Source organism: Ambystoma mexicanum, chromosome 6p (assembly GCF_040938575.1).
Source record: "Ambystoma mexicanum isolate Mex_15411 chromosome 6p, UKY_AmexF1_1, whole genome shotgun sequence".
Taxonomy (NCBI): Eukaryota; Metazoa; Chordata; class Amphibia; order Caudata; family Ambystomatidae; genus Ambystoma; species Ambystoma mexicanum.
Window position 1 is genome coordinate 334,007,344 of NC_090935.1, and position 25,001 is coordinate 334,032,344.

The 25,001-nt window shown below is 42.6% G+C and overlaps 1 protein-coding gene across 1 annotated transcript in view; it reads right to left on the bottom strand.

The window, feature by feature from the left end:
• ADAMTS12 (ADAM metallopeptidase with thrombospondin type 1 motif 12) overlaps positions 1-25,001 on the bottom strand; it is a 4,001,072-nt gene that overhangs the window by 1,589,094 nt on the left and 2,386,977 nt on the right. Inside the window, exon 8 of the mRNA XM_069627090.1 lies at positions 11,404-11,547. Coding sequence (XP_069483191.1) covers positions 11,404-11,547 — 144 coding nt within the window. The remainder of the gene's footprint in view (positions 1-11,403; positions 11,548-25,001) is intronic.

Here is a 25,001-nt window from a genome sequence, read left to right on the forward strand (position 1 = left end):
GTACAGCAGGTCCCGATATTGTGGAAATGAACTGTAAGCTTGTGCTGGAGAAACCCAGAAGTGTGCTGTGCTCAAGAGTTCCGCCTTGTCCCATGCTAACCCCGGCCATAACATCCTGGCTTATCATTTTGTGGACAATTCTTTCTTTTCTTGTGAACATTAGGCCACACTATTTTGTAACATAGCAGTAAGGATTGGCAATAGTTTTTTAGTATAGGCCCTTTTTATTTGACTAAACTCCACTAGGACTGTATTATTATTATTATTTGGTGGTCGTAGCTTGCTCCCATCTTAGATTTAGGTTTAGATTAGGCGTTTATCTCACCCATTTTTACAGTTTAATAAACACCCGTGATCACTTGTGTGTCTCTTACTTTGATACCATGGCTCCCTTTCAGTGGCCAGTACTTTCAGTAATTACCGAGCCAGAACAGGAACGCTGAGTGGGAGTGAAGATTGGGGCTCGAACAGTCTCTTTTTTGGTCAACAGCAGGAGCTACCAAATCCATTAAGGAGGGGACGTTCCCATTGTCGGACATAATCATGGACATGCCAGGGTTTTCTGCCACTGTCAACTTGGTTCCTTTTACGGAAGGCATATCTCTCACTATAGGCATGCACACATTATTAGTCCCTCTACTGTATTCACACAACACACCAGTCAAACTTCTGGGGAGGAACATCATGAGCAATTTAAAAATGACCATTTCATTCTCAAAGGAAGGGACAGTGTGGTCCACAACTGCCATATATCATGCTAGGGCTGTGTTATTAATACAAACATTATGTGGAGACAGTGACCTGAGAAGTGTGCCACTACATCCAGATGTATTCCTTCATGGAGTTGTGGTCCTGTTAGGTTCGTTGTCAGGGATTTGAGACACAATTCTGTACAAACCTTCTGAGGCCAGTGTTCCAGCAGGAAAGGGCACCACTATCAAGTTACATTTGAAATCTGAAATCACCAGGGCAGTCCAGTTTGGATACACATAGTTGTATGCATTGACCCAACACAGCGTTTGAGGGATGTGTCTGAGGAATGGCTCATTCAAGGAAACACAATACTAGGGGGTTCACAGAAGAGAAAGTATTTAAAATCTCCATACCCTGCCACGTAATAGTGGAAACAGAGAAGTAATGCACACCCTACTCCTTGCCAACACAATATCAACACACTTGCAGGAAGATCGACACAGGATGCCCAGTCAGTTGTGAACCAGTGGCCCACACAATGTAGGCCTGCTGAAAAGCATAGGGGTGGTTTGCATTAAACTGAAACCAGGCACAGTTTTGCCCTGAGTGAGACAATGCCCCATGTCAAGGGAAGCGGATAAAGAGAATTATTCCACCAAAGTGGCCTTATGGCAGCAGAGCATAATACAGCCATCAGAATCACAATGAAATGCAGCGTTTTACCCTGTCAAAAAAGCAAAAGGGTTAACACGGAGGATGGTCAGGACTTGCTCCTGTTGAACAATATTGTGAAGGCAGAATTCCCAGCGGTCCCCAATCCTATCACCATCCTTTGTAACATTCCCACAGAAGCTACCTATTTTACTGTAATAGATCTAAAAAAGGCACTTTTCTCTATCCCATTACAATCTGAGTCCCAAACACTTACAGCGTTTCAGCACCAAACACAGAGCACAGTGAGTCAGTATGTGGATGACCTTCTGTTCTATAGCACGATGCGGAGAGCTATATAGGAATGACTCAGTAAAATATTTGACTTTATTGGCAGAGAAGGGTTACAAAGTGGACAAGGATAAACTGCAGCATTCTCAGCAAGAAACCATGTACCTAGACCAGATAATATCATCATAAAACAGGAAAATAACCCCAGAAAGGGCTTCAGCAGTGCAGAACACACCACATATTATCAAGGTCAAACAGATGCAGCAGTTTGTAGGTTTGCATAAATATTGTTGTGCATGGACATTTGATTATTCAACATACACCAAACCCTGCTACAAGGAATAAAAGGAAGCTCAGAAAGCAAAATTGCCCATCGTCTGGACAGACCAGATGATCGAACCATTTCAGGTGCTCAAAAAGGTGATCAGTACTGCCCATGTTCTAGCCATACCAGATTATAAAAACATTAGTTTTGTTTTCACACTCTAATTATCAGGTGATTACAGCTGTCCTCACCAAAAAGACCTAACTGGGACATAAGCCCCTGGCTTATTTCAGCAATCTTCTTGACCCCATAATGCAAGGACACTTCCCATGCGAGAAGGCTCTGATAGCAGCTACATTCGCCATACAGAAATGATTTACCATTACCATAGGATGTCTTGTCACCCTTTACGTGGAGTCTGCAGTCTTCCCAATCCTAGAACAATCCACTCTCACCACCCAATGAGCATTAGGGTATGAGGTTATTCTGTCAAATCCCTCTATCCACATTGTGAGGTGTCACACTGTTAATCCAGCAATACTCATTGCCGAACCATTACAGGCAAAAGAAATTGCACATTATATGAGGTCACCACTGACGAAAGTTCATGTATTAAGGAAGATGCACTTGTAATAGGGGAGGTGCTCTTCGTTGATGGTTCATCTACGTTTGATCAGAGCACGGGGGTCAGGTTCCTAGGAGCTGCAGTAGTGAGCCTTAAATCAGGATAATACCATGAGCTAGCTAAGGTTCCACTACCCTTACACTATTCTGCACAAGCAGCAGAACTTGTGGCCCTCATAACAGCATTAGAACTATCCCAGGTCTGCCCAATACCATTTACTCAAGATTCAGTTTATGTTGGATCCACAGTGCAATCCGGTCTCTCCAGATGGCAGAGGTGAGGGTTTAAAAAGTTAGATGGTGTACCCTTGCAGCATGCTGCACTACTCTCCAGATTAATAGATGCCTTAGTGCTCCCTACAGCAGCAGCGGTATTAAAATGTGCAGATGACACAAACAACATAGACCCATTTGCTTATGGCAATCGTGAGGCAGATTTAGCAGCAAAGGAAGCAGCATATTTAGAAAATCCAATTGACATGGTATTTTTGGGACTATCCTTACAGCAGGTAGAAATTACAGTCCTGTACAACACCCTTTCCCTAGCCCAGTTTATCGAGCTACAGCCTCAAGCTCCCTGCAGGAGAAAGGCCTATGGACAGAGAGGGAGTGCTACCTCTCGCCTACAGACCTCATATGGAGTCAGAATATGCTTACCATCGTTCCCAAGCAATTGCACTTCCCAACACACATGCCCAAAGAATACATTGCTGCTGATTTGGAAGAGGAATGGTTCATTCCAAATCTCCAAGAGCTTGTTGATGATTTCATATCAAATTATATTACTTGCCAAATGCACACCACAGGTTGCACACATCGTGCCTCTTTGTCTAATTTGTGGGCTATGCATTAGTTCTAGGTGGCCAAGGTTGGTTAGCAACGCCCGCACATTAATTACTAGCAACAGACAGACGGCAACCGCCTCCCCCACAAGGCTCTATTCAGAGCCCACAGATCATCTGCAGGCATCCAATGAGCCCCACAGACGACAGTGACAGCAAGACCAACACATAGTCAATCATAAAGCATAAAATGCATTCCATGCAATACAGCACTAATCGAAACAGTGACTGTCATATATATATAACAGTGTGCCCCCCTATTTGCCAGCATTGTTCTCGAAGTCGGAACTGAATATTGGGCCTAGAGCACCCAAGCGCAACTAGATGCACCTTGTCGCTTTGCAAATTATTAACATGCAGCAGTCTTTTTTTTGTTGTTGTTGAAGTGGCTTCCTTTTACCCCGCAGAAGTGTCCACGGCCGGTAGACGGAAGCTGACGCTGAACACTTACTAGTGAACTGACCTAAGACAATGAAAGGTAGGCATAAGTCTGTAATCAACCTTACATGAGTTGTGAAATTACTGTAGAAACAGGAGGCATTTCCCCACCTTTTTCTTTCATCTATACAGCAGTGAGTGACCTGTAAACAACTTCCAATACTGTATTCAAGATAGCCCTAACAAGGAATCAGCCCAAGACACCAGTATCTATCACCAGGTATGTGGTGCATCCCAGAAACAAGGTCCTAGTCTCTGGACCTAGTCAGGTATACGACATCTCAACATCATCACTTTTATTTTATTTAGTTTTTTAGAAATAGAACCCATGAGGTCCCAGATTTAACCTCAATGCCGGACCCAGTGTGTGTTTTAACTTTTACCAGTCCCGAGGAAAGCATGAGAGATAAAACAAACACAAATAAAAAATCTGTAATCATCTTGCAGACATCCCTCATGCTGGAAACACCAATTGTGTTGACTTACATGAGTGTATTGAAATAATACAACACACTAAGTCACTTTGTACTAACCTCACAAAACTGATGTTATGATCAACATAAAAGTTTTTACATAAGTTGAATACATCAAAAGTGTTGGTAGACTGTGTTCTCCTTGTTTGCATTATATGATGAATAAACTTTTGTTTTACCAGTCTTGAGCTAATTTTCTGCTTTATGAAGACAGACAAATTAACACGTCCGTACTTCTGGGTTTCACCACAAATACATAACAGTGTCAAAGGGAGAGATATCCTGTATCTCACTTACTTTTTGTTCTAATGGTATACTCCCCTGCCAATCCTTCTGTTCATTTGGGTTTTTCAAACACTCAGAAAGTTGTCTATATTTCGTATTTGAGAATGTATCTTCCTGATATTTTATCTTCCTTCTGCTTTCTTTGTAATGACACTGTGTACATTTACACATCTTCAATGAGGTTTACTTGCGACTTCAATTTTCTGTGTCCATCTCTTTTCTCTCTCTCTATCTCTCTCTCTCTCTCTCTCTCTCTATCTCTCTCTCTCTCTCTCTCTCTCTCTCTCTCTCTCTCTCTCAGGTAAGTAACCTACAAATGTATGCACTCAGCATGCTCACCGATATGCCCCAGTGTCTGTGTTGCTCTCAGGAGGACTCACCGGCTTCTGTAGGCGTTGAAATTGTCTCTCACGGCCGGTCGGGGAAGGATTTCCATATGCTTCCCTCTTGCAGTCCTCTTTTCTTCACTCGCCGGTCCTCCGCAGCTTTCTCCCGACATGTCTGCTGTTATTTTTGGTTTGAGTAAGCAAACTGCTCTTCCCCTGCTCTGCGGATACCCTGCAGTGCTTCACCTGCTCTTGGCATTACTGCAGCACCTCTTGGTTCTGCAGTTCCTTCTCTGTTTGGCAGCAAACCGCTTGACTCCACCATGCCAGTTCTTGCTTCTAACCTCTATGCTCTGTGCAGAGAGGTGTAACTCTATCTCGCCAGTCGCCACAGCAGCTGTTTGGGTTTCTTACATATGTGTTCCAAGAAAAACAAGAATGCTCACTAGGTCCATAGTCCCTTTTGTTCAACTTTGCTTGATCCCTCCTTTTCTTTGTCTCAGTATTTTTTAAATTCTTGGAACAGAAGTCCATTTATTTAGTTTTTTATTTATTTATGTATTTTGAAATTTGTATAGTGCACCAAACCTGAAGGCATCTAGGCGCTGGGAATGATTGACTCATGGGATTTAGATGAGCATTTCCAAAGGGTTTTGAGGCCAAGTCATCTCTGATAGACTGACAATTGGATTTAAAGAAAGTGATTTTATAAGGTTATCAAGGATGGTTCACTGATTTGAATAAAGAGATTTCCCTGTTATTCATGGGAAAAGAAATGGAAACATGGCAATAAGCCATGAGGGTTTCAGACATAGGGAGGTTATTTTCAAGGGAGTATGGGGAGTACCATTTCTCGCCCGATGGAGTCATGACATCTCCCCAGAGGCCTTCTCCTCCCCTGTGATTCTCCACCCTACTGCCGCCCCCAGGGACAATATCATGTAGCGGCTGCCATCCTCTGGCCACATAAGAGGAGATTACCACTATGAGTTCAGTGATGAGTCTACAGAATTCCTCACAACACCCTGCACACCAACATCGAAAATGAGGGCAGGGTGCAAAACTATGACTGGTTCACATCAATTTTTTCATGGGTGCCCTTATGGATGGGCAATCTCCTTGAAGTGTTGATACCTATTGTTTTGTCACTTGGTCATGATTGCATTTGCCAACTGGTCCTGGGGGCTGCAGGGGACCGATGGCTAAAGTAGTCCCTACGATGTCACTCACTATACAATCCACTGATCCTACCCCACTTCTGAAACATGCTCACATCCAAACTGAACAACTGGACAAGCCTCAGAGGGAACACTGTTTGAATGCCCCAATGATCCTGAAAATTATTTTGAAACATATGTTGATACTACCGGTGATGGGGATTGTTGAGTTTTGCAATGTAGCCCAGAAGAGTATATAGGGGATTTGGGCAATGTGATACAAGTGTGGTACTGAAGGCTCCTTATGACAAGATGAAAGAGAAAGAGTGTGTAGTTGATGAATGAACTAGAGGGGGGAATGAAAACATGCAGGTACAACATTTTAAGCATAGGAGAAAAAAATAGGCTTTGTGAATATTATTGAATGTGATTGAAGTGAATAGGACTGTCATTTATTGAATTTACATGTGCCATTTATGGAATTGGGTATCATTTCTACTGCACTCTAGAGAGTCTCTAAGACTGCCAAGTACGTGGTGGGGTGGACTGGTAGCACAACATATAAAGTCATTTGTCTCAAGGATCAGGCCTCTGTTGTATTTTCTTGTAGGAAACCATTCCCAGAGACAAGAATGTGCCAAGAACAAACATTTTGTTGTACTTGGCAAATGCAGACGGTTACACAATAGTAACAAGGACATGTTTAATGTGGGAGAGCGGCAGGTTTTGGGAAGAGTTTGGGATTCCAATATGTCTGGTCACATGTGAGGGAATATCACTGCATCTAGTTCTTTCATATGGCGGCAGGTCTCACTCTCCACACTGACTGCAGGTTAGGTCATTTGCAATGTGATGCACATAGAATGTTATATATTGTTGCAGTAGGCAATTAGGGTAGGCCAATTTCTGTTGTACTTAGTTTGAATAGGCAGGAGCCAATAGGATTGTTAGAATGTACTTACACCTAACATCTAGAATGTATACAAATGTATTATAATTCTGTGGTTTTCTCCTTTAAATACTGCAGCCTGATGGGGGTGGGTCTTGTTTTCACTTTTCCAGTCTCATAAGACTGGCTGACCGCCTGGCCGTTACTTTGCATTTGCATTAAACCTATGTTTACTTCCAATTCATGCAATATTAGTTTCCTGAATATCACTGAGGATCTACATCGGCCAGGGACATACATTGCCTGGCAGAAAATGTAATCTCAAATGCTGCACAGACAACCACGCTTTGCCTATTGCGGCAGAAGAGGAGAAGGGCATGCTACAACTGAGAAGGGCAATTTGTGATTATGATTTGGAATTGAGGCAATCCCTGCATGGTGAGCTATTGGCCTCAAGGGTTTCCCAATGTCAGGCATAGATTACATGAGTGAAAACCTGCATGTGGATATGTTGGCCATGAAGGAATCCCACCATCAAGACACAGATCTCTGCACGATGAAATGTTTGACCCAAGGGACATCTACCACCATAAGATGGATATCTTGAGACAATCTCCCAACATGCAGACGACACGTTGAGGGTCAGCATGCAAAATTACTCTTTGGCCACTCGCTACATCGATCATATGGACCTTGTCTTATCGTATTGTATTTACACTTATAAAGGGCGATGTTCGCCCAAGGGCATCTTGGCACTATAACAGCAGGCACAGTTAGGCAAGCAGTGGGGGAAATTATTGAAACAAAAAAGTTTTCAAAAGTTGACAAAGGGAGAGGTGATCCTGTGTAGTACGTAGAGGCTGAAGAACTGAGTTCTACAGCTTAGCCGCAGTGATGCAGAAAGCGCAGCCACCCACTCGGGTGTGCCGAACATGAGGCACTTGAATAGTGAGTGACTCCTGAAACCTTAGGGTATGATTGGGTACAGATGGGCAGATTTTTAGCTGGAGGTACTCTGCTCCCATGCCCTTATGCACTCATTCCACTCATGAGGACCAGGCTTTGGCATTGCATATTGTGATGAATCTGTGGATGTAGTCCCTTCGCTCTTAGGGGGAGCCATTTCCCATGGGGCCAGGGCATTGCATCCAGAGTACAATAGTCCCCCTGGGGGTGGTGCACAGGGGAAGGATCAAATTAGAGAGGAAGCCGGAAGACACAAACAATGCAAACTCTCCTTCCCTCTGCCCAACTAGTAGCAATATCTTTTGGTGTAAAGTCAGCCAACCTAGTATGTAAGACCTGACTAAATCACCAGAAAACATAATTTGCTTGCCATATAGTTCCAATGCAAGCTCTGCGAAGAAGAAGATGACCAGGAGTATGAAAATCACTCCAGTGAATTGGAAGGAACAGGCTAGTTTCTCACAGCATGTAATTGGTCAAAGGCAATACAAAATTGTGGAGGAAAAGCAACATGGAGAAAGCCATCCTCCTCCAAGGAAATCTGGGATAAACCGACCCAATAAGCAGAGAAGTGCACCACATGACGCTGTGCACTGAGGTGAAACAAAGGCATTCCAGGAAGAAGGAGTTACTTCGACTGCTGCCCAAAAAACCCTTGAGGCATCCCAAAGTCCAGGGAGCTGCTGGAGAACAGAATTGCAGCCCGAGAAGGAAACTGTGACTTGGGAAGCAACTGCTGATGAGGAGAAGAGATACACAAATGAGGCTGGAGATGGAAAGCACAGTTAGAGAAAGGAGTGACTGGCGGAGCCGCAGACAATGTGAGAGAGTACCCGAACGCTACTGGAACCTCGTAGCTGAGCACCGCCACTCGGAAGACACAAACAATGCAAACAGGTACACAGGCAGACTGAGAGGTGCTAGAGGTCTGGGAGGAATCGGGGTACAGCTACAGAATAAAAGAGAGAGAAACAAGTATACGCTTGGCAGCAGAGTAAACCAAGCAGACCAGAAACAATAGTGTGAGTCTGGTAACATACCCACATGAGATCCAGAGAATAAGAGGGTCTGGGACCCTGAAAGTAAGAGAGACAGACAAGAAGAAACCATATGCTTGGGACAAGAGTATACCAATCTGGTATGATACACTTCTGCGAGTCTGGGACTCACACCCACAAAAACCTATAAGAATAAGGTGAACCTCATTCAAGAAAGTACAGGATCTGGTACAAAAAGAGATAAAAAGGAGAAAATAAGAGTGACTATCTGTTATAAGTTACTGTGGTGTGTTTGTAACGAGAGTGAACCAGACACAAACCCTCCATGAACCAAGAAGAGGCATTCACACGAAAACAGGAAGCTTTTGTTGTGTAGCTTTGGAGAAAGCTTGAAATATAAAGAAAGCTATATACGGAGGAAACAAGATCCTAAAGTAGAACAAGAAGGAATCCAGAGTAAAGGAGCTAATTCCTAATCATTGGAGTGTTACTTTAAACAAAAGGGCCATTTGTTTTGTTTGACAACCCGAGAGATTGGGACATTTCTGTTGGCAAGAACTGCCTTAATCACTTTATTTCTAAATATACCATCCTTGCACATTAGATTTAAGTTACTAATGTTAGTGCCAGAAGCAGGGTTTTGGACACGGCAGTGACTGACTTTTTATTTGACATTCTGAAGTTTTTATTCAATTTCTTTGAGGCTGTGAATCCCCTCTTAGCATTAGGGACAGAAACGCCATTTTTTCAACCATTTTACTGGTTAATAAAAGTGTATAACCAAAGTTAAGTCAACTTTGTATCTGAGCCTTACTGCTGCACACTTATAGTGGTGAGAGTGAACCATCCCAGGATCCACCACAGGATGGTAGTACCAACAGGAGCTTGCAGATGATGCCATTAGCCATGTCTCCACATACCCCTATCCTCTTGCACCACCACTCCTTCTTCATGCTGGTGTCCATGAGCCCATGGAGGCTGCATGCATTTTTTAAACCATTTTTATTTTTGCCCCCCCTCACTCCCTCACCCACTCCAGGTTGGACAGGATATATTTTCAATGTCTTTTTTACTCCCATGCACTGTGGACTATATTTCATTTTAACCACCATCCAAGGTGGACTGTTTATTATTATTTTTGGCCTCGTGTCAGGGCCATTGTGCTCGCTAGGGTGGTGAGTGAACTGCTCAAGTAACAAGCACATTTTCATGTTCAGGGACTGGTCATGTGGCCATGCTCAGTTGAGTCAACTGACGTAGGCTTGGGGACCGCTACAGCCTCCCACATACAGGTGAACATTCCATACAACATGGATGTGTATTTTTGCAGTCTGTCAGCCGGACTCCTTTAAGTGGTCCAAACAAATGTCTAATGTAATTTCAGGTATCTTGCCTCATCCAGTACCCACACTTACTGAGAGGACCCCACAGCACCCTATTACCACCCATGTCCAAATTCCCTCTGATGGATACTGCAGCTCCTATCACCAATGTGGAGGCCTAATGTTATGTGCAGGTAGTGAGGGATTCAAAGCATAACAGTTGTTTCACCAGGTAAGGTTGTGCACTGTCATTCATTTTCATGGCTGGTGACATATGGGTCCAAATAGTGGCATGTTGTGGCACACGTAGGGGTTTGTATGAATGATGTGATACGATGATGGTCAATGCTACCGAAGATATGAATTGTCCTACACAATTGTTTGTGCGCATGTCTCCTTGATCAACTATGCATGTGCTTTGTGTTACTGATTACACATCCACGACCTGCTGCTTGCTGTCAGTCTCCTCGGGATGTGCGTGTGCACATGTTTTTGGTATGGGATGATGCAGTAGCTTCTTTTTTGTGTGGCATTACATTTGCGCACCTGTCATGCCAGCCTTGCATGCCATTACCTGACATGTGTCTTGTCAAGTAACTCCTTGAACAGTGGTGGACCGGCCCATATGGAAGTCTGGAATACTCCCAGTAGGCCTCTATGCCCTGGGCCTATGTTGTGTGGGATTTCTACATTTTCCCATGGGAAAAGATTGTTACTTAGGGAATTTTTGCAGGACCTCTTTTGGTTCCCATTCCACACCTTTCTATGATCCAGAGGCATGCAAACCACCTGACTCTGACTACCCATGTAGGTAGATGATTCAGATAGCAAGTATGCATGTGGGTGGGTGTGTAAATCCACTCCAGTTTAACCCAGATTGCAATTAAAATGCTTAACGTATGAAGACAAGATAGTTATGCACATTCTACAAAATAAAACGCATTTATTAACTCAGTTTGTCGATTTACTTTCACATTATTAAGCTAATATTTATTACCCCAGCACCAAAGCTCCAAAATATGTGTTTCTGCTAACTATTGTGCGAGTAGCCTTATAAACCCTATAAGGGGTTATTATACCACAATAACGACCCCTCCCTCTGTCTGTAAGGCTATGTGAATAAACCCTAGTTCAAGTTTTACAATATTAAAACAAATAGCAGGTAAATGTGATATATACTCACTCCAAGAAGCGTGTGATGTACTCCTTGCTGCAATGCGACCAGGTGAGGGGCGATGTATTGTAGTGCAGCTGGCGAGACATGATGTAAGGGTGCCGTCCTATGACTTCGCAGTCATTCCCTTGTCCATCGTGCTGGATCCCAAAGCTGAGGAGAACAAAGCATGCTTATAGGTAAGCACTGCAAGCATGTGCTAAAGGTTAGGCGACTGCAATCTGTCCACTGCCTAGGCTGATGCAGGATCTCCTGCATCGTGTTCTGACATGTCACTGGAACGATGTACTGCACCCTCCACGTCATTGCTACTTGTGGTTCTTTTGAAACACAGCTAGATGGAGCTTAATCAAGGACTGGATATATTCTGTGTTTTATACATTATTTGAGAAGTAGAATTGTATTTGGGATTGCTTAGAATCCCACTTTAAATCACGCATTCCTAGTTGTGCATGTAAGAACAACATAACATAATTTTACAAAAGACAAAGAGGCTAATCCCCGGAAAATAGTTATCAGCAGTTACTCACTTACTCACTTACTCACTTACTTCTGACTTAATTGTGTAGAGAAACAATTTGCTTTATAAAGAAGTTACCAGTATTAACTTTGAAGTACTTCTAGAAACCGCAAGGTACATTGGGAGTAAGAGTTCTTATCATTCAATCCATTGTGACTCCTGGAACAAGTACGAATGGGTCCGGTAACCTCTCTAGGCATCAGCACCAATGATGCTAGAATGCTATAGCATATTGTTTATGAAAGGGCATGTGAAATCCATTGGCTATGAGGACTACTAAACTCTTCCCATCCTGCATGGTGGCTACATGTCTGTGATTAAACATTGGCAATGCATGTGATTCTGAGGGTCTGTCTGGTAAGTGTGCCACTGCTAGGATTCTGAGTATGGTGCTGTTCGAAGTCATGTGGACAGGCATTGATGCGGTTACCATTGTGCTTGACACTCACAGCCTATCTGTGTGTGATACCGATTGATGTTGAATCACATGATGCCAGAGCTGGTTTCTAGACACAACGGAGAGCTGATGTATGTAGTGTGTATCTATGCAATTGTCCGTTTAGCCATTTTATCGTACAGATGGTTCTGTACTTTGGATTGTGATCAGCATTCTGTTGGGGTCAGTGCTCCACTATAAAGAATTGCACCTAAGATATATACTTTGTAATTCCCTACATTCCCTTGAACCTCCCCATTACTAGTGGTGCAAAGGAAAACAAATATGTACATACTTATTCCAACGTTTTGGACATGGGTTGCCTATGTATAATCAAATTAATTATCTGAAATGTCGTGTTTGCTTGCCTCCATATGTATTTGCCACACTTGGTTACATCTCTTTGTTCCTTTTCTACAAATTTCACCTTTGCAGTCATCTCACTATTTCGAAATCAACATCCATCCAATCGCTGATTCTTTTGTGTCATAACTGCATTACCTTGGTCACAGAACTGTGAAGATCGCGTGACACCATTCCTTGCATCAACACGAATGACTGGCTGTTGCAGGCAGTGGATACAAGAGAGTGAATTCAAACCTGCTGCACACCCAAAGGTCGACTGCCCTGTAAATTATTCATAATCGAACTCAAAAGTAAGAAGTCGATGGCCAACCCACTAAAAAATGTTTGTTAGTTATAGAAACATTTCACAAATTCGATCGACCAAACACGGTCTACTGCACCAAGAGTTACTAGGCTGCATCACACACAGTTGGATACTAGGGACATTTATATCACTCAGATTGCCTACTTGGGTGATGGGAAATCTCCCATTAGCCCTGAGTTTGGTAGGACTGAGCAGTACCTTTAATCTTATGGTCATTCTCGACAAACACCATGGTGCTGATATAAATTGTGGTCCACTGACTGTGCTCTCCTACTCTGTTCTTAGCAGTTTTAATGTTATTGCTCATACCTATCGTCTTGTTTTAGCCTGATATACTTAAATTAGCTAGTTGTACTTTCACCAACTTTTTTCAAAATTAGCTTGTAGCCTTTTAGAATTGTGATTTATTGTGATTATTTAGTTAAATTAATTATTTCAGCATTTACCTGATGAATAGGGCTATATATTCTGCCGCGTGCCCAGGCTGTTGTAGTAAGAGTGCCCAGACTACAATTCCCATTGTTCTGTAGTCCGGAAACACTATTAATTTGCTTCGCAGGCTCGTCAGCACCAGTGCGTAAGCGTTTAGCTGTTCTGTGCCTGTCTGTGACGCCCGTTGGCCACTGGTTGCTCACCCTTTTGGATGGTAAGACGCCAATTTATCATGTTAGTGCATAATTTGATTCATGCTGCATGGGAGAATTTGGGTAAGAGGAATAGTTTAGGGGGTGCACATTTATCGTATGGAGCACGCTCTGCCGCTATTGTGCAACAGTTTATTGATGAGGCAACAGCCTCCTTGGCTCAGGGCGACCATATTGGTAATCCTAGTGTGATAAACCTTCATGTGGTGCAGCCGGGAATATGTCTCCCGGGAGAGCAGGGTAGTATAGACATCTCAACCCATGGTGCCCCAGCACCGGAGTGGAGGGATCAACACAAGCATTCTGTTAGCAAGAGTCCGCTGGATGCCGAGAAGGCGCCAGGCATGATGTTAGAACCCATGACATAATACTATGAGCACTCCTCAACATAGGGGAACAAACTGATTCAAAGCTGAATACTCCAGGGAGTAAGGATACGAATATGAAGGCCAGTCAAAAAAGGTGTATTCAAATAATTTTACCTAACACAAGATCACTCTTAAAACATGCACTGGCTGTATCCACGTGTATGGAAAGTCAGAAAATAGATGTAGTGCACATACGGAAACATGGTACCATGCTGCGGCAGCGCCTACATTTGCCTTAGCTATGCCTGCCAGCCTGTCAGCTATAATATATCATGGCAGGGAAGACAGGAGGGAGAGATTCTTTTATTTTTAAACTGATTTGGATGTGTGGGAAGTTGCAACATTACCTATTGATGGGTGTGATGTCATACAGCTTAAAATGATGACAAACACAGAAACTGCATATAATCTGATCCTAGTTTATAGACCACCCAGCACGATGCCCACACATTTGTCATACGCTTCTTCCTATACTAAAGATTAACACAAAGGCCCTGGTAATGGGGGACTTTAATCTTTGGTTGGGAAATGAGAGTGACTAACCTCATCAACCGGTTCAAAGAGCACGAACATTAATGTATATATCTTTACCTGTATTGTTTATAGCATCCAGATCGTTATCTTAAATTATGTTCATGTTGCATTTCACTTTCCGCATGCACTTTATGTACTTGTATATACCTATCCACCTATATTTGTATTTCCTTCACCTGTGTATATGTACCTGTATCGCTGCATTTGATTGTAGAACCTAAGTTGAAAGCCTTCTTGTTGTTTCCTGAACCCTGATACCTTTGGGTCTATAAATAAACAAACAAACAATCAAACAAGACTCTCAGGCAGGAATTTTGGAAAGCTCCCTAGAAAATAAGGACTTTGAGCAGTTTATTATATATTACCCACTCATATGAAGGGGAGCACCTTGGACTGTGTCGCCACATATAAGGTGGCGTCCATGGATACAGCCCATGTCCTTGGTCGGACCACATTTTGTATATTTTACTATACTATGTGACAGAATTGAAAGAAGGAGTGAGGCAAATAAAGGTTTTGGTGACTATGAGAAATTTTAAAAATCTTACCCTGGAAGCAATGACTCCATGGCTACTGCCATTAGCAGAGAAGGGCCCTCATTACGGGTTTGGCCGGTAGCCATGCCGCTATTGGCGGAAATCGCATCTGTGTCCGGGTCCTCGGAATGAGGACTTACCGGGCCATTCCGAGTTCGGATGGCCCGGTAATTCCTCCCTCAAGGACCCGGACACGGTCCTTACCCATTCCCATTTCAGCCCCCAGAGGGCTGAATGGGAATGGGAGAGGGAGCAAACAACGGGCCATAACGGGATGGCCCGTTGTTTGCTCCCTCTTCCCCTCGTGGGACCCGGTAAGCAAGCCTGGTTTTCCCAGGCATGCTTAATGTGTCCCGCGAGGGGACCTCGTAATGTGGCGGAATGGGTTGAACGGCGCCGTCACCTTTTACAGCGCTGTTTAACCCGTTCGGCCAGGGTCGTAATGAGGCCCAAGGTGTCTAAGCTTACCTGTAGAATGTCAAGGATTTTGGGATCGGCTCACAGGTTGTACACGACTTGTACAGTTGTAAGGAACCAGCAGGTCACAGAACTAGGCTTTCCATCAAAGCATTTGGATAAGTGATCATGCACATTTAGAAAAGTGTTAATTTGTGCTAGCCAATATGATGTACCTCCCCCTACAAAATGAAGTACAGTGGACACTGAGATTAAGATACAGTAACTTACACCTTACTGAAAAACATGTAAATACACGATGTTACAGTAGAAACATTGTAATTCAGCATTCTATAGCAACTTACATTTTTAGAAATGAAATGGCAGGACAGTCTTTGAAAAAAAAAATACAGTTAACACATACTGATCTTTGCCAAGCAGAATGTAGTTGGCTTAATAAAAGTATCATCTGGATTACTCTGGTTTAAATTTTTAGCACTTCTAAGAGTGGAGGGGAGGATTACTGCTGCACTTTCTCTTCATTAACCCCTTTGAACTTGCAGTGAACATTGAAGAGATTGGGGATTGGCCAGGGGACAAGAGTAATGCAGGGTGAGCTGTGTTTACATTGAACAGGGTAAGTTAAATTGACAGATGTGCTACACAAGTGTCAATTTAATTACCAAACTGACAGAATCACATAGCAAATTGCTATGCGATACTGCTTATTTTATACCTTGAAATGTGATGCATTTTCTGAAATATTATAAGAAATCAATGTTATTTTGACTACTTAAATGCCATGTTTAACTTTATATGTAGTCTGCCCGGATAGAGAATATTGCAATACATATGGCTGAAGATTTTTTCCTTTTTTGTGCTCTTGCAGAAGTAACACTTTTTGTCCAACTATATAAAAGTTTGCATAGCCAAATGAATAGTTGAATAGGTGTTGTTAAATATGCAGCCGCTGTCTGGGCTATAACCTCACTGATCTTCACCTTCACTGAGAATGTTGGAAGAAAATTCCTGAAGTTTCTTTTGGGTGTGATGGATACCACCTCAAATGAATTATTATATATAGAAACCAAGATGTTACCTCTTGAATCAGATGTACAGATTGCACTGGTTATGCTAGCATTTAGTGTAGTGCAAACATTTTCTTTCGCCCGTTAACATTGATGGATAACATTAGCATGACAAATATGTCAATGGTTTTGTTAAGTTAGGAACACAATGTATTCTTTGGATTTACAGAATATGTTAAATGCAGGTATTTGTTTAATTCCTATTATTGCGCTTGAGCAGTGTTCAAACAAATGTGATTTTTAATTGAGCTCAATGTAAAACCTTGCAGCATATCCAAACACCAAGGCCTGCTAACCTGCCTTCAAACATGTACTTTAACATAACGGTAATTAAAGAATAAAGCACACAAATTAAAGATGTACATATAGTCTACTTTTTCTTATTATAACATATAAGCAAATGTAGCATCAACAATACAAACACAGAAATGAAAATTACTTGTAGCTTATCCAAGGATAGTAACAACTACCTTGGTTCTGCTACCTACTAACATCATTTGTTGTAAGTCAATAGTTCATTAGTGTTCATAGCAGCAATCTGTTAAAACAAATGTATCCTAGCCTACACGTATTTTACCACATATTACATGATAGTCAACGGACCTATAGTAAGCTTCGTCAGGAATATTTATTTATTTAGAGTCTCAGTCTAATAATACAAGAAAATAATGATACATGTTTTGTATAGAAATAAAATTGTATAGACCGATAGGAGAGGAGGAAGAATACAAGACAACATTAGTATAATTATGTTTCTGAGTATTCCCAAAAATCTAACAGGTATCCAACTAATATGCAATCCATAATTACTTTAGTTAGCATACATTGTTAGCATACTTTCTCGTCCGTGTATCACCCACAGCATTTGCAAACACGGCAAAGACCTCTTAAAGGAGTAAATTGCCAAACTCAAAGAGACACGGAAAAAAGGCTGGCTCTAATGCCTTCCTCTAGCATTATTTTCATTACACATTCAGCCCGGCTCCCACCTTCAGCTGAGTACTCAGGAGCTGGTAATGGGACGCCTAATGCGCACACCTCTTGCTCCTCCAACTCGAACTCACACTGAGCAGAGAATGCAGCTATTGTGCTTGAAAATGAAATGCATCATTATTTGATGGCTATGATGGAGAGTGTTTAATTTATGTCTCAACAGCTTCGAGCGTGGCAAGGGGTGATCGAAGAAGATTGATGAAGCTACAGAACAAGTTGATCCAGCAACATTGCTAAAACCCCTTATGTTGTTCCCAGGGGATAATGTACTCTGTAAAGGTTTCTGTTTGTTTGTTTGTTTGTTTGTTTGTTTGTTTATTTGTTAATGCACACCAAACCCATAGGCAACCGGGCACAACAGATACAAGGATATTTAAAGCTTGGTTACAACATAGAACAATATACAGAAAATACAGTATTAGTGCAGGTAAATACTGTTGGGAGGTAAATTGGTTAAATAGATAATGTACAATCATAAATGAGGCAGGTACAAGGTCTATATAACAGTGTATTCAAGGGATCTGATGTCATTCCATTGCAGCCAATTTAAGGTATTACTTCTGAAGCTAGGTTATGGCTGATCTGTTCTGAGGGCAAGGGGTTGTGCATCGCAGTATTGTGCAGCTTTTACCGTGAAGCTAGTTCCACCAGATTTTGTTAGCTTAAATCTAGGGATTTCGAGACAATGGGAGTTGGCAGATCTGGCAGGGCGGGTCGAAGTTCTCCTTACCATTTTCTCTGTGAGGTAAGGGGGTGTTGGTTATCTGTAGTAGGTAGAACTAGCCACGCTTCAACGGCCCCTCTATCTCTGGATCCCCCCAGTCTGAAAAGACGTTGTGTAAAATGTCTGTGTGAAAGAGCCACTTGTGTTCTACAGCATGTTGAGCATCTCTGCTGAGCACGTCTGCCAGAAGATTGTGTTCCCTTGGTGGGCGTTTTGACATGAGGAACATGCTGTACTTGAGTGCCAACTTCCATATGTTTTGGGGTAGTTTGGACTGCCTTGGATAGTGTGTCCCCCCTGTTTGTTTACATAAAACACAGCAGTGGGTCTGGCTGTTAAGACTAGGAGTGTTTTCCTTTGTAGCTGTTGTTCAAACAATTTTAGTGCTTTAAAAAATGCCAGTAGCTCCAACAGGTTGATGCTCTTGTTTGCTACTGATTGTAACCATATGCTGTGAGCTGTCTGGTGAAGACGGTGTGATCCCCACCCTGACAGGGATGCATCTGTGGTAAGAGTGGCCTACACTGTGGGGATGGTGAATGATTTCCACTTTAAAAAAGACGTTGCCTTGTCCACCACCTCAGTGATAGTACAAGGGCTTTCGAGACAACCACTAGATTGTCCCACTGTCCACTTGCCTGAGACCATTGGCTCAAGAGGAACTCTTGCATCGGACTCATGCGCAGATGAGCGCGTGACACTTGATAAATGCAGGAAGCTATTCTTCCTAGAAGGCGCATAGCTTTTCACAAGGCCATCTGGCATCTGGCTACATATTGAGGGATTTGAAACATCATGTTTTGCACCCGGTTGGAGGGGAAGACAAGGCTGTCTTCCATCCAAATCAGAGCCACAAGAAATTGCTTTACTTGGCTAGGAACTAGACTTGATTTCTTCTCATTGATGGAGAATCCCAATTGGAAGAGAAGGTGTACACTGGAATGGTCTGCCTGTGTAGGTGTTCCGCTACTGCTGCTAGAGCCTTGGTAAAAACTCTTGCCACTTTGAATCTTAGGTAATTCCTGTGTGCTGGCAACATTGACATATGAAAGTATGCATCTTTCATATCTAATGTTGCCATGTAATTCCCTTGTTTTAGAAGTGGAATTACCTCCTGCAGATTTGTCATACTGAATTCTTTAGGCTTGACATACTTGCTCGCAGAGCGCAGATCTAAAACATGGCACATGGTTAGAACGTTTTTGGGTACAAGGGAGTATATTGAATAAATACGCTTTTTTACCTCTAGAACTGGGAAGAGTTCTATAGCTCCCTTTTGAAGCAGACTTTCCACATCTGACTGCAGGATGAGGCAATGAGATCTTTCAAGTCTTTGGTTGATGATATTGGGGTCTTTGGAGGAATTCTATACAGTACCCCTCAGCCACAGTCTTTAACACCCACTGATCTGAAGTAATTACCTCCCATGTGTGGTTGAATGATGTTATTCGCTTTCCTACTGGAGATGCATGGGAGGTCACCCTGACTGGTGAGTCATTTGTTGGTGGGGGTAGGGGAGTCTCTAGTAGCCGCACTCCTACCCCTACCTTTGCCACAAGGAAATCCTCGCTGTTGCAGGGTTTCATATGTGACTGAAGATCCTTGTGGCGAATACTGAGGGTAGCTAAGTAGAGGCAAAACCTGATTGAAAAGGTCTGGAGAAGGACCGGGTCCAAAAGGACCAGCATTTGTTGAAGACATTGAGCTAAACAAACAGTCTATTGGTGATTTGGGTTAGAGTCTTAAGAGTCTTGTGCTCTTTTTTAGCTGTCTCCAGTGCTTTGTCTACTGCCTTTCAAAATAAGGTTGACCCCTCAATGGATCTACTGACGAGTGTTGCTTGAGTCTCTAGCTTAAACACTGAGTTAAGAAGCCATGAGGGGCGTATAAGTAAGGTGGCCTCCACTAAAACTCTGCCGGCTGTTTCTGCAGAGTGCAGATTATTCTTTAGAACATTGTGTGTGACTCTTCAACTATGGATAGCAGGTGAGATTTAGTAGGTTCAGGAGCTGTGGTCAAACCTGCTTGAAGAAAATCCTATTGCACCTCACTATTACTTGCAAGCAGTGTGGTGTTATTGGCAATACGGGTGGAATATGCTGCCGATGTTGTAACCCTTTTGCCTAGGGCATAAATATTTTGTGTATTCTTTGTCAGGCGGTGCTGATAGTGTCCGCTTTCTGATAGTGGTAACTACTAATGAATCTGGGACAGCATGTCCCCAAATGTTTAGGGGATCTGAGGTTGCAGACTTAAAAATATTCTCAACCTGTGGAGTAACTGCACGTGTGAGAGAAGGCGTGACTAGGAAAGGTGCAATCTTCTTTTTAATATAATTGAATAAGGGAAGGGACTGACTCACTGCTTCTTTTCATTTATAATATTCTCTACAAAATCAGGATCAGGCATCCTTTGTGTGTATTTTAAAGTGTTCTGCTGCTTTCAAAAGGACATTGTTAAACAGGCGTTGGTCCTCAATTGAGGAACAATCTCGGGGTTGATCAGAAGGATCAGTGTCTTCAAACACTAGTGGCTGACCATGCACCCTGATCAGTAGGTTCCCGAAGCCATGTGTCTGAATCCTGAATATTGTCCCCCTGCTCCTAGTTGGTATACAAATCGTCTTTATCATATTGATCATCCTGAAAAATATTAGTGGGTTCTTCAGTAATATTTGTGATCAGCTGGAGAGATTTGAAGCCTAGGAGACTACGGTACCTGAGGTCCATCTTCTAGCAGAAGGGTCTGCTTCCTAATGGAACCTTTTCTGAAAACGAAATCCATTCAGACATCCTGTCCATAGCATGTTCAAATATTCCCCTGGTCCAGATCCCTGTTCAAGGTGTTTCTGGTAGAGGGAAGACTATTTCATCCAATTTAGAGGAACTCTCACTACTCTGCTGGGACTGACAAAGGGTACCAGCAGCCTGTACATAGCTCGGGGCAACAAGATGTGAAATAGGCTGGGCCCCAGTACCCACAGGTTGTGCAACAGCTTACTGAGGTGTTCTAATGTGTTTGTCTCTGAATTTTGATGAGAATGCTTTTTCGACTTACGTTTCTGTGTCTCCGAAACAGCCGTTGAAGATTTATGGGAAGCAGCCTGTGATGAGGCAAACTTGGAACCATGTACTTTACGCGGTTGAGAAAGTGTGAGTGTCTTTCCAAGGGAAATATTTAAATGTTGTTCTTTCCATGTTTAGCAGAAGCAAAGAAGGCAGCCAGACAAAAGAAAGTATGAGAACAGACAGTGGACCTCATTGTGAGTATGCAGGTCCGGTAACGATGGTGCCGGTAAGCTACCGGCACTGTTGTTACTGGACCGGCACACTCCAAGTTCTGCTTGCGGGTGCTTTTCTGCCTGCCAGGTCTGAACTGGCAGGCAGAAAGGCACCCACTCACAGACCTTGACGGTAGCACCGGCACCATGTTGAATGGTGCCGGTGCTACCGTCCTCCCCCTTCCCATTGAGTCCTACGAGACTCAATGGGAATGGGGAGTTACTTTTTCCAGCTGTAATGCCCCAGTGATTCCCCATTGCCAGGTCCCGGAAAAAAACACAACTCCATTTTTACCGGCACGGCTACCGCCGGGGTTGTAATCATCCCCATTCTCTAAAATCGGTAGACTGTAAAGAAACGCCCACTCTCCATACTGTGAAGGCCGATGTCTGAAGGAAACTGCCATCAGTTGTCGAGACTTCAGTAGTTGAAGTCTTCCAGTGGTAATCTGTCTACATCGAAAGCAAATGTTGAAGATGCAACAATTATTATTGAAATATAGATATACTAACAATGTAACCACGTAGCAAGCTATGAGTTCACCATTTATGCGATCAACTAATATGGCAGAAAAAGCAATCTGAGGGACCTTAATGAGTGAAGACTCATGTGTACAGTACAGGTCACATTAAGGACACATCAATATTAGGGATAGTGTTACAGACCCGCCCAGTTGACGTCTTTTTCGAACTTCGAAAACAAGATGAAATACTCTGTGACTTCCACTAGATCCACAAGCCTCAGAAATATATATATGCTCACACGCACCCACGCACGCAAGCACGCAAGCACGCACACACGCGCGCACTCACACACACACACACACGCAGCAATCACTATGCACTCTGATTAGACTAACAAACAGAACTTTACTATTTGTGGATAATTGTAATGATGGGCATGCCTCTTGCTATGATGCCTTGGTCCAAGCACTGTTCTTTTTAACTGAGCATCCCAGCTTTTGGAAATCCACATATCACATAACAGTGTTGGCCGATAATGCTGCTTACTGCTTCCTACTTCTTGGAGCCCTGGGAAGTCTTCATAATGATGCAAAATTGCCATGTAAATTGTAAATATGTATTATTATTATTGTTATTAATACTATTAATAATATAAGACACGGGTGTCTGACTTTAAAGACCTGTGGGCAATATTTATGACATCACTACCCGTATGACGTTACAGTTGATTCATCATATTCAAATATTACATTTGATTCACAATGCCACCTGCCAGCGTCAGCACATTGCATGAAAGCTTCTCACAGCAGAATTCCAACAGACCCTTAAAACGTAATATAAACAAATGACTAGATTTACAGATTCCCTTCCTGTATTCTAATTGCATTGGCTAACTCAAAGACATCAATTGATACATATAGAGACATTTATGGTAGTGTGTTCATTTAGTGCATTGCTGGGAGAGCAACATCTAGCAGCATGTTAATATGTTAAACCACAGTGCCTGTTAAAGCATGCATATTTATTACATCCCTTACAATATTTGTTTGCAGCACCTTATAACCTGTATAGTGGTGTGATTTTGCCACCAAACCTATTCTGCATTACAACAACTGGTGCAACGTTTGCTAAGGGAGAGCACAGAGTAATATAGGGGATGAAGGTGTCTACCTTGTTCCTATGTTTGGTCACAAAACTATTAACTGATTTGCAATAGTCTTATAAGCTTCAGTAAAGGATCAATTATTTTATATGAGTGACACATTCAAGGATCTGACCTGCCAGAAGGGGATGAGGACCCCTCCCAAACTAAGGGAGGGGGTCTACCAGGGTGTTTGCCAGAGCCAGGCCTGCCTCAGAGGTGTGGTGTTGTATAAATCCAGATCCAGAAGTCCTTGAGGGTCAATGATAGTAATCACAGCCCACTGGTGAGAGAACCGCAGAGAGAAACAAGAAAACAGAGTAGTGCATGCTGCAAACCAATGTCCCGGAAGCTCCAAACCACGCACCAAAGAACTTGCAGAGGAACTGTGTTCAGTGCACGCCACCACCACAGAGGCCAGATAGGCCTGCGTTCAGAGACCAAGTACATACCAACTTTAGTTAACTGATTTTGCATTTTATGGGTCGCCATTCCAGAACTCAGACTCTTCAAAGACCATGCAAATAAAATACTTGAAATTGATTGTGTATTTTGTGAGCCGCCATTGCAGATGTTTGGCAGCCGTGCACTGGAGAAGGGGTGGGCATCAGAGGCATTTTAAAGCCTTGTATGCTACAACCCCTGGGGAAGAACAGGATAGCGACTGGCCCGTGGTACACGATGGGTGTCAGGACCCATGAGAGGGAAAGGAGGAGACAAAAAGAAATAGGCTTGCTACATTTTCTTTTCATTTTGCTCATCAGACAAAGTATTTTTTGATAATACACATTGGGGTCAAATCTGTTGGCTCTAATTCAAATTATCTAAGCAGTAAAATCGGCGCTATATTCATGTGCTCCCACTTTTATTGTTGCACCACTGCAAAGCTTTGATAATCTGACACCAGGTTTGTAACTAGCTGCTACTGGCAACATATCCTATCTGGGGCCAGATTATCAAGGATTTGGACTTGTGCAAAAAAGTGGAGCAAATGAATTTAGCACCTGTTTTGTTTTTCTGGCAGTAGAGAATGGAGCAAACAGGTTATGCCACAATGTCCATTATCTAAAAAGAAATTCACAGTGGAAAATTGTAGCAGACTGTTTTATTTAACATGTTTGCTACACAAATGTTGTAGACTCCTTTTATTGTATGTTTTGCAGAACAGTTAGTGCAAAAACAGCCCGATTAATGGTTGCCCTACTGCAAACGTTTTCAGATAATATGGATTGTGAAAAAATCTATTTGTTCCATTTTGCATTATCAAAGTATTTGGTCACTTTTAGCACAAGGGCAAATGTTAGTTAAACTGGCCCTAGGCATTCTTATATTATTCTACACTGAATGTTATTGGACAGTCTCTCACAGGACTTCTCGCTGGCCTAATATAACTACATTCCTAAATGTATTGAGGCCATTTGCTCCGCCAATAGATACTTGAATACAAATATGGTGAGAGTGGATATGTTTGCTATGTATGTCCCACATAAAGAGACCGTTCACACCACAGAGAAAGTCTCCTGTAGGGTTAAACATGTCATCATCATGCATCGCCTCCTCAAGCTATGTAGAAAACAGCAGCCTGTGGATCTACAAACAATAGCTCCATCAGAGATTCCTTACATTGAACATGTCTTTGGAATGGCATTCACATCCAGATACCCCTCTCACCTGAAACTAAATGATCACCTCAGTGAAAACGCATGCGACTTCTGTCCTCACCATGAAGAAAACACAAGATGTCTTGGTGAAATGATGACAGGAAAGTCAGGTAACACTAGAAGGTTTATTCATTATAAACCAAAGAAAGCA